Source organism: Urocampus carinirostris, chromosome 15 (genome assembly GCF_059441175.1).
Source record: "Urocampus carinirostris isolate Australia breed hairy pipefish chromosome 15, RoL_Ucar_1.0, whole genome shotgun sequence".
Taxonomy (NCBI): Eukaryota; Metazoa; Chordata; class Actinopteri; order Syngnathiformes; family Syngnathidae; genus Urocampus; species Urocampus carinirostris.
In genome coordinates, this window is record NC_142363.1 from 33342268 (window position 1) to 33353353 (window position 11086).

The following is an 11086-nucleotide window of genomic DNA, read 5'->3' on the forward strand; positions in this document are numbered from 1 at the left end:
CAGACGGACCGACAAAAGGGGACTGACAGGACAGAGTTTAAATACTGACAGGGAGCCAATCTGTCAACAAGCTGCAGCTGGGGCCACACGGGCGGGGCCAATTGGGCGCCATGGCAATTGTGACAGTAAATACTACATACCGTCCCTTTAAGCTTGCCTGGATGCTAAAGGAAGAAGTAAAAAGCGATAACCAGGGAAACACATCATGATGCCTCATTTTATGTGTATGTATATATAAATATAATAAAATTACATATATAATCATGTATACCGGAAGAGAACCTTGAGAAAAATGATATTGCTTTTAGATTATTTCTCAAATGTTCTCAGCTGTATTTAAATTAATATTTGATTTTTTTTTTTAATAAATATATTTCATTGTAATTCTCTTCCATTTTTATATTTTTTATTAGCATTCGAAAAAAAAAACATGAAACAGCTGATGTAAAATGACTAAAGTCAACACTTGTGTATTTATTATTGAAATAACAGAACAAATCCTTGTTGACATGGGAAAAAAAACAACAATATTCCTTCCCCAAAAATATAATTTTTACATAAAAGCAACTGTAAATAATCTTGCCAAACCAAAAAAAAAAAAATACAACATTGGACCAATGTTCCCTCTAAGCTAATCAGGGCTCGAAATTGCTAATTAAGAAGCGATTTAAGTCAAAGTTACAGTGCATGAAGGTCAAAATACACGGGTTCCCCTGACACTGTGTTCTAAATGCGGTGTTTTGAAGTCAAAGTCGAAGTAGAACAAAGTTGAGCAAAGTCAGTAGAGTTTTTCGAGAACCGGCTTTTTCGGCTCGGCTCACTAAAAGGATCCGGCTCTTTCGGGTCCCAAACGGCTCTTCGGGTTGTTTTTGCTTCTTTAATCCCTACGCGACCAAATATTCTGTAAAATGATGCACAAAATGACTTAAAGGAAGGGGGGGAAATAGAACAAAAAAGAAAAAAATTCAGAAAAAGCCAGAAAAAAGAAAAGAAAGAAACAAAGGAAAAAAAGTAAATAGAGAACAAAAAGAAAAAAGAAACAGCTAGGAAAATTAAACACAATGAGATTTTTTTAAAGGAATTAAAAAAAATAGAAAAAAAAAACGGTATTTTGAAGTCGAGTCGAAGTAGAACGAAGTTGAGTGAAGTTAGTAGAGAACCGGCTTCTTCGGCTCGGCTCACTAAAAAGAACCGGTCCTTTCGGGTCCTAAACGGCTCCTAAACGGCTCTTCAGGTTGTTTTTGCTTCTTTAATCCCAACATGGCCAAATATGATGTAAAATTGTGCACAACATGACTTAAAGGAAGGGGGAAATAGAACAAAAAAGAAAAAAATACCAAAATGAAAAAGTAGTGAAAAGTTGAGAAAAAAAGCAAAAAAAGGAAGAGAAAAAAAGAAGGAAAAATTCAGAAAAAGCCAGAAAAAAAGAAAAGAAAGAAAAATGAAAAAAAGTAAATAGAGAACAAAAAGAAAAAAGTAACAGCTTGGAAAAAATAAACATAATGAGATTTTTTTAAAGGAATTAAAAAAAAAAGAAAAAAAAAACGGTATTTTGAAGTAGAACGAAGTTGAGTGAAGTTAGTAGAGAACCGGCTTCTTCGGCTCGGCTCACTAAAAGGAACCGGTTCTTTCGGGTCCCAAACGGCTCTTCGGGTTGTTTTTGCTTCTTTCATCCCAACATGACCAAATATGATGTAAAATGATGCACCAAATGACTTAAAGGAAGGGGGGAATAGAACAAAAAAGAAAAAAATACCAAAATGAAAAAGTAGTGAAAAGCTGAGAAAAAAGAAACAAAAGGAAGAGAAAAAGAAGGAAAGATTTAGAAAAAAAGCCAGGAAAAAAAGAAAAGAACGAAACAAAAGAAAACAAGTAAATAGAGAACAAAAAGAAAAAAGTAACAGGTGGGAAAAAATATATATTTTTAAAGAAATAAAAAAAAAATAGAAAAAAACAGGGAAAAAGAGAGGGGAAGAAAAAAATACCAAAATGAAAAATTAGTGAAAAGCTGACGAAAAAAGAAAAAAAAGGAAGAGAAAAAAGAAAGAATTTTTTTTGAAAAAAGCCAGAAAAAAAAGAAAAAGAAATGTAGGAAAAAAGTAAATAGAGAACAAAAAGAAAAAAAGGAACAGCTCGGAAAAAAAAACACAATGAGATTTTTTTTAAAGGAATTAAAAAAAAAGTAGAAAAAAAACACGGAAAAAAAGAAGAAAAAGTTTGAGTTGCATTCAAATAATTACATTGCCGGAAACTCAGCAAAATATAACTTGATGTCAAGTTTTGAACACGTTTGATATTGACTTAGTTGCCACACTTGGGATTGCCGTTGCTCATTGTTGTTTCAAGCGTTGCTCACCGACTTGTGGAAAATGACAGGGAACATTGCATAGGACCAAATCAAATTTCAAAATAAAATTAAAAAGAATACAATACATACATTCTTAGCTCTTTAGAAAACAATATCTTACAACTAGAGGGCGCTAACAGTTTTTGCGTGATGCTAGCAGCAACATTATATAAGGCCAAGAAGAAGAAGAAGAAGCGAATTCGGTTAGTCTTAAAGCATTGTACATTTTATATACTTTCAAAAGTCTTCGTTAGCGTTAGCTTGTTGCTAATAGCGACAACAGCTTTTAGCTAGCACAGAGATGCTAACCAGGCTGAGTGGAATGCTAATCGATTTGTAGTCAATCGTTGGGTCGTTATGGCTGTCAATCGAGTATAAAATGATAAGTTTGTCACCGCCCTGCTGGACTGTTTCTGTCATTGCGCCCCTTGTAGCCCTTTGACGTGGAAAAAAACATATTTTGGAACCAGGGGTGTCAAACTCATTTTAACTCGGGGGGCCACACCATAGAACAAACGTACTGTCGGGGGGCCGGACTAGTAGATTCAAGAGAGAAAGAAATTAGAGAAAGAGGGAGGGAAAAGAAGAGAGAAGGCGGGACAAAGAAAGAGAGGGAGAGAGCGTGAGAAACAAAAGAGATAAAAAGTTGTGAGAGAGGGGAAAAAGAAAGGGAGAGGAAGAAAGAAATCCAAAGAGAAATAGAAAGATAGAAGGAGAGAAAAGAGAAAAGAAAGCGCGAAGGGTAGGAAGAGAGAAAGAGAAAAGAAAAAAAATTAAGTTAGAGCAAAAGAAGTTAAAAAGACACAAAGAGGTGAAAGAGACAAAGACAGAGTGGTAGAAAAGGGGTGGAAAAGAGAGAGAGAGAGCATGAGAAACAAAAGTTAAAAAGTCGTGAGAGAGGGGAAAAAGAAAGAGAGAGGAAGAAAGAAATCCAAAGAGAAATAGAAATACAGAAGGAGAGAAAAGAGAAAAGAAAGCGCGAAGGGTAGGAAGAGAGAAAGAGAAAAGGAAAAAAGGAAGTTAGAGCAAAAGAAGTTAAAAAGACACAGAGAGAGAAAGAAACAAAGAGCAACAAAGGAAGAGAAAAAGAGAAACATAGATAGTGAAAGAGAAAGAGACAGAGTAGGGGGAAAGGGGTGGAAGAGAGAGAGAGAGAGAGAGAGAGAGAGAGAGAGAGAGAGAGAGAGAGAGAGAGAGAGAGAGAAATAAATACAAGTACAGTGCCTTTGTTCGAGGCACCTGGCTTTGGCAACACCAAGTTGACATATTTCAACCTGCAGCTTGTTTTTCTCCTGCGCTTCTCTGAGTGTTGTCTCGCGGGCCGGATTCAAACCCTTAGCGGGCCTGATCTGGCCCGCGGGCCGCCTCTTTGACACCTGTGGTCTAAACAGAGTACTTTGGGTTTGGAAACATGAACAACAATCACTTCCATTCAATTAGAAATAGTTTAACTTCTTTTGGATTGCCCATGAAAGAGAAACCAGTTCCCTTTCCAATGTAGTTCACGTGTTAAATTGGATTTGAAGTGGTCTGAATCAGTTTGGACCATTTACATTTGTCTAAAAATTAAAACTCCAATGAAGGTGTGATAAAGTAGAATATAATTAAGACCAGATCAGGTCACTTACAAGTGGTTTGACTCCTTTTGGTGTGTCCATGGAAGAGAAAACCAGTTCTCTTTCAATTGCGGTTCATGTTTAAAGTTGTAAAGTGGTCTAAATCAGTTTGGACCGTTTCCATTGGTGTGAAACCAGTTCAATTCACTTAAAACTCGTTTAATTCCTTTTGGGTTCTCCATGAGGAGAAACCAGTTCTCTTTCGATCTTGGATCACGTGTGAAGTTGAATTTGAAGTGGTCTAAATCAGTTGGGACCGTTTCCATTGGTGTAAGACCAGTTTGGTTCACTTACAAGTGGTTTGACTCCTTTTGGACTGTGCATCAAAGAGAAACCAGTTCTCCTTCAATGAATTTCACATCCAAAGTTGAAAAGTTGTCTAAATCCGTTTGGACCGTTTACATTGGTGTGAAACCAGTTCAATTCACTAAAAACTCGTTTAATTCCTTTTGGGTTCTCCATGAGGAGAAACCAGTTCTTTTTCAATCTTGGATCACGTGTGAAGTTGAATTTGAAGTGGTCTAAATCAGTTTGGACCGTTTACATTGTTGTAAAACCAGTTTGGTTCACTTAAAAGTGGTTTCATTCCTTTTGGATTCTCCATGAGGAGAAACCAGTTCTTTTTCGATCTTGGATCACATGTTAAATTGAATTTAAAGTGGTCTGACTCCGTTTGGACTGTTTACATTGGTGTCAGACCAGTTTGGTTCACTTACAAGTGGTCTGACTCCTTTTGGACTGTGCATCAAAGAGAAACCAGTTCTCTTTCAATGAAGTTCACGTCCTGTGTTGGAAAATTGTCTAAATCGGTTTGGAGCGTTTACATTGGTGTAAAACCAGTTTGGTTCACTTAAAAGTGGTTTCATTCCTTTCGGATTCTCCATGAGGAGAAACCAGTTCTTTTTCGATCTTGGATCACATGTTAAATTGAATTTAAAGTGGTCTGACTCCTTTTGGACTGTGCATCAAAGAGAAACCAGTTCTCTTTCAACGAAGTTCACGTCTTATGTTGGACAATTGTCTGAATCCGTTTGGACCGTTTCCATTGGTGTAAGACCAGTTTGGTTCACCTACAAGTGGTTTGACTCCTTTTGGACTGTGCATCAAAGAGAAACCAGTTCTCCTTCAATGAATTTCACATCCAAAGTTGAAAAGTTGTCTAAATCCGTTTGTACCGTTTACATTGGTGTAAAACCAGTTTGGTTCACTTAAAAGTGGTTTCATTCCTTTCGGATTCTCCATGAGGAGAAACCAGTTCTTTTTCGATCTTGGATCACATGTTAAATTGAATTTAAAGTGGTCTGACTCCTTTTGGACTGTGCATCAAAGAGAAACCAGTTCTCTTTCAATGAAGTTCACGTCCTATGTTGGAAAATTGTCTAAATCCGTTTGGACTGTTTACATTGGTGTAAAACCAGTTTAGTTCACTTACAAGTGGTTTGACTCTTTCTGGACTGTGCATCAAAGAGAAACCAGTTCTCTTTCAATTGCAGTTCATGTCTAAAGTTGTAAAGTGGTCTAAATTAGTTTGGACCGTTTCCATTGATTTAAGACCAGTTTGGTTCAATTACAAGTGGTTTGACTTCTTTTGGACTGTGCATCAAAGAGAAACCAGTTCTCTTTCAATGAAGTTCACGTCCTATGTTGGAAAATTGTCTAAATCCGTTTGGAGCGTTTACATTGGTGTAAAACCAGTTTGGTTCACTTAAAACTGGTTTCATTCCTTTCGGATTCACCATGAGGAGAAACCAGTTCTCTTTCTATCTTGGATCACATGTTAAGTTGAATTTAAAGTGGTCTGAATCATTTTGGACCATGTAAATTGTTATAAAACCAGTTAAGTTCACTTAAAAATGGCTTGACTCTTCAGACTGTCCATACAAGAGAAACCAGTTCTCTTTAAGATCCAGAAACCCTAGACAAGACCTTCACAATGTGGAACAATCGAAACTGAGAACATCCTACATTGGAATCCAAACCAGTTCGCTTTCAGGTACAACTCTTTTTCTGGTAGACACAGTCTACTTTTTGTTCTTATTCTGCACAAAATGAACTGCACTGAGGAGTTGATGCAAAAAGATTGTGACACATGCTTTTCGCTTCAATCCAGTTTCAGTGTTCGCATTCAGACGAGCTAAATCTCGTTATCATGTCCGGTTTCCCGCACTCGCTAGCTTCCAAACCAGTTCGCTTTCAGGTACAACTCGGTTTCTGGTAGACACAGTCTACTTTTTGTTCTTATTCTGCACAAAATGAACTGCACTGAGGAGTTGATGCAAAAAGATTGTGACACATGCTTTTCGTTTCAATCCGGTTTCAGTTTTCACATTCAGACGAGCTAAATCTCGTTATCATGTCCGGTTTCCCGCACTCGCTAGCTTCCAAACCAGTTCGCTTTCAGGTACAACTCGGTTTGTGGTAGACACAGTCTACTTTTTGTTCTTATTCCGCACAAAATGAACTGCACTGAGAAGTTGATGCAAAAAGATTGTGACACATGCTTTTCGCTTCAATCCGGTTTCAGTTTTCACATTCAGACGAGCTAAATCTCGTTATCAGGTCCAGTTCTCCACACTCGCTAGCTTCCAAACCAGTTCGCTTTCAGTTACAACTCGGTTTCTGGTAGACACAGTCTACTTTTTGTTCTTATTCTGCACAAAATGAACTGCACTGAGAGGTTGATGCAGAAAGATTGTGACGCATGGTTTTCGCTTCAATCCGGTTTCAGTTTTCAAATTCAGACGAGCTAAATCTCGTTATCACGTCCGGTTTCCCGCACTCGCTAGCTTCCAAACCAGTTCGCTTTCAGGTACAACTCTTTTTCTGGTAGACACAGTCTACTTTTTGTTCTTATTCCGCACAAAATGAACTGCACTGAGGAGTTGATGCAAAAAGATTGTGACACATGCTTTTCGCTTCAATCCAGTTTCAGTGTTCGCATTCAGACGAGCTAAATCTTGTTATCATGTCCGGTTTCCCGCACTCGCTAGCTTCCAAACCAGTTCGCTTTCAGGTACAAAAAGATTGTGACACATGGTTTTCGTTACAATCCGGTTTTAGTTTTCGCATTCATATATATACCACAGCCATATCCCCCTAGTGGGAGGTGGCTAGAGTCATTTCTGACTCTTTTTGGGAGATTGATTTAGAGGAGGGGATTCCCAGCCCCCTAAATCTCGTTATCATGTCCGGTTTCCCGCACATGCTAGCTCGCACCCGATCCTCCTGAAAGCTGAGCCTGAGAGCAGACTCAGCTTTGACCTTCCGATGCCAAAAATAGATGTCCCTAGCGTAGCATTCTTGCTAGCTGTGCACCAGCGCTAGCCACAGCATTAGCGACTCCTGCTATCCTCAATGTAGCGTCTTTGTTGTAGCTAATATTTCGTCCTCCAAGGGTCCCGAGTCAAAAATCATAAATAATCAACCACAATTGTCTGTCCGTCGGGATACATTCCGTGTTGCCGCGTAGCGACGAGGGAAGAAGAAACCAGGGTTGCCGCGGAGACGGGATGCAACAGACGGAGACGCGTCTCCATCCCAAATTTGGAATCACAGAGACAACAAGGCACTTCTTTTATCCCTGCGTCGTGAGTTCCAGGTTTCTTTCTTGATATGAAGTGGGAAGGGTGTCCCAAAACAGGCAGCAAAGGATAGGGGTAGGGGAAGGGGGTGTTCTAGGTTAGCATTTTGCAAGTAAATACTAGCTAAAAGGCTATGTTTTTGTTTCCTAATTTTTGTTTTTTTTATAAGAGTTTTTAGGATTCTTTGTGAGTTAGATATACATGTATTTTGCAATGGAGTTTTCTTAAAACCCCAGTGTGTAATATTTGTCCACTGTATTGTCTAATGCGGACGAAAAACAGTGGCTAACAGCAAGATGCCAGACAAACATGGCAGGGGTTCTATTAGGTAGAAGAATTCAAAATTCATCAATTATTTCGTATTAAATTAACAATGATAGTTCAAGTATTTCTCCCTAGTTTTCAAAGTAGTAATATTACACACTGTCCCTTTAAGAATGAATAGTTTTTGCTGTACGAAGCTTGGCCCGTTTCCTGGTCGGTGCTAATTGTGGTTTAGCTAATTGTTTCGATAGCAAAAATACTTACATATTTTTAGTTGTATCTATGTTTTAATTAGTATTATGAGTAATGTAGTTTTTTAAGCCAAAGTATGTGGATTTGGCGTGTTTTTATGTATTTTTCTTGACATAGATTGTAGTTTTTAAACGCACTGTATTTTATGCGCAAACTACAATCTGTGCTTGTTTAAAACCCAAAATTTTACCAAAACAGAAATTATGATGGGATGGTTGGAGCAGTTTATACACGCACAAAAACTTCAAAATAAAGGAGAAAATACTCTGTATTTCTGAGTAATACTAGGAATAATATAATAGTCTATAGTCAAGGCTTTTTGTCGCTGTTTAAATGTTCTGGATGGAATATTTGAAACCTTGTTACTCTCTGCTGCCACCTCTTGGCTTAAAGTCATGATCGCTCATTTATGATGCGTGGGCAAGTCCGTACATTTCTTAGACTAGTTCAGATGAACTCTTCTTTTTTTTCATCTTTCAGTAGTTTGGGTTTGCATTTACGCTTTCATTGATGCAGGCCTTTTCTTACTTTCACCATTTTCATGCTGCACTGAACAAAACAAAACCCTTGGGGTCGGGCATGACTCTCCAGCACTTCCCCCACTCGCCATTCCTCCCACCTAATGTGTTCCGCCCTGAACAGCTTTGCTAAAAGATGAAAGCAGATATGCGTAGTGGAAAATGAAACACAAGGACTTTTTGAACTCAGTTTCATTTTTCTGTGGCTTGGGTTGGCATTTACGCTCTAGTTGATGCAGGGCTTTTCTTACTTTCACCATTTTCATGCTGCACTAAACAAAACAAAACCCTTGGGGTCGGGCATGACTCTCCAGCACTTCCCCCACTCGCCATTCTTCCCACCTAATGTGTTCCGCCCTGAACAGCTTTGCTAAAAGATGAAAGCAGATATGCGTCGTGGAAAATGAAACATTGGTAACACATAATTGAGAAAAAATAACTTTTTAAGGAAAAGTGGTAGATTTTTTTTCGAAACAAGTCGTTTAAGGGGAGAGAAGCGCTAGTTTTAACACGTAAAGCGGTAGTTTTTGTGAATTTCCGATTGTTTCCCCCACTCGCCATTCCTCCCACCTAATGTGTTCCGCCCTGAACAGCTTTGCTAAAAGATGAACGCAGATATGCGTCGTGGAAAAAGAAACATTTGTAACACGTTATAGAGAAAAAAATTACTTTTTAAGGAAAAGTGGTAGATTTTTTTTTGAAAAAAGTCGTTCAAGGGGAGAGAAGCGCTAGTTTTAACGCGTAAAGCGGTAGTTTTTGTGAATTTCCGATTGTTTGTGAGTCATCCATGCAGCACCAGCATTGGGAAAAAAATAAGCAGCAACGTTTCCATGACAACAAAGAAGAGCATCACTACATGGATTGCCTCCTTTTGCCGCAGGCACTCCAGAATCCTCCCGAGGACCAGCCTCAGGATGCTAAAGATAGGTGAGATACCCCCTACTTGAGCTTCACGGGCCAAGGCAGGCACGTCCGGAGCCCCAGCATGGAAGAAAAAACAATCGTAGGTCGATGCTTCTTGAACCGAAGTCCCTTCTTCAGTCGTTGCCCTCCCTCCGCCGCGTAGATCTCAGTCTCCTGAGCCGAGGCCGAAATCCTACCCAGTCGCTCGCCGTGCAGGACCACCTCCTGCTCGGAGCGCACGAACACTTCACGGAGCTCCTCCAAGCGGCGCTCCATCTCTCGCACCACCCGCTGGCGCTCCTCCACCTCCAAGAGGCGCCGGCGAGCCGCCTGGAACTCCATACTGGAGCTGGGCGTCACCAGCTTGGAAGACGGGGCCGTCGCCGAAGCGGAGCCGGGTTCCGAGGCGGCGAGCGCGGCGTCCGTCAGTCGGCGGAAGTCACCCATGGAGATGGAGCGGCGGGTGGATGGGGAGGCCAGGGCCAGGAGGGCGGACGCCGAGGACGGAAGAGGGGGACAGGGGGAAGGAGGCGAGTAGGAGGTGTCCTCGGTGAGGTCTTCATCCTGGGTGGGTGTCTGGCGTCTTTTCATGGTTTTTAGCTCCGATGGCGACGCGTCCTCGGTTCCGTTTGTCAGTGATGAAAAGATGGGAGACGCCAGCATCCGAAAGAGGGTGGGACTACCGAAGCCTGCCAGCCAATTGGCTGGAGACCTAGCTCCCCTCTTCTTGCCCATGATTGGCTGACTCGACCTGCCTGTCTTTTTACCAGCCGATCTGTGAAATAAAGTAGATAAAATAAAGATAATTATTGTCAATTATGGGAATATGGCTAGAATACAAAGTATTATATATTACGATGTCAATAAATAAATCATTGGAATAATTAAAAAAATGACAGCCCATAACAAAAGCAGCAGTAAAAAAATTGTCTACTTCCGGGTTTATTTAAACAAATGCAACTGATAATCTTCTATGACACTCAATTTGGCGCCTTTTGTGTATTATGCTGTATTTATTTCGATTTCACAGTAATTTTAAGAGCATATGTACATTGTTTGGCTAACATTGCATCGAAATTACTTAAAAAAAAAACTATAAAATTCAATTGGCTGGCGCTCTCGCTGGAGGCTCCCTGCTCCTGATTGGCTGGCTCGGTCCGCCTCTTTTCTCACCAGGCAGTTTTTTTCCTCCTGTTTGGATAAATAAAATAAATAAAATATATATTAAAGTTTATTTAAATGATTCGACAGGATATTGTTGAGTGTTTTGACATCAAAATGTTAAAAATGATAATAATGATAATAATAATAATAATAATGGCATTTTCACACAGAAGCCAATGACGTATTTCCGGGACAAGATTTTTTGGGAGAAAATGACAAATACTTTATGTTAAAGTAAATGGTTTGGATTTTTATAGCGCTTTTCAAGCTTTTATACAATTTAATATTGAAAAATACAACTCACTATGTCAAAAAATATCTTATTGCCAATGATTACGCTGTCCCTTAAGTTTTCGTCTCACTTTTAACTTTATTTATGATGTATTTTTGGAAACTATAAAAATAATAATAAAATATAAAGGTAATTGTACGTATGAAAAA

General features: G+C 39.3%; 1 protein-coding gene and 1 long non-coding RNA gene across 2 annotated transcripts in view; both read right to left on the reverse strand.

Annotated features, from left to right (window-relative positions):
- Positions 1-440: 440 nt before the first annotated feature.
- The window catches only part of LOC148352200 (uncharacterized), a 100980-nt gene continuing 90334 nt past the window's right edge, over positions 441-11086 (reverse strand). The window contains exon 2 of the long non-coding RNA XR_015852936.1: positions 441-2837. This is a non-coding gene — a long non-coding RNA (uncharacterized LOC148352200). The remainder of the gene's footprint in view (positions 2838-11086) is intronic.
- Positions 7667-10094, reverse strand: trnp1 (TMF1 regulated nuclear protein 1). Its single transcript, XM_088355010.1, has one exon. It carries the CDS (start codon positions 10070-10072, stop codon positions 9518-9520), a length of 555 nt encoding a protein of 184 aa, XP_088211136.1. The 5' UTR covers positions 10073-10094; the 3' UTR covers positions 7667-9517.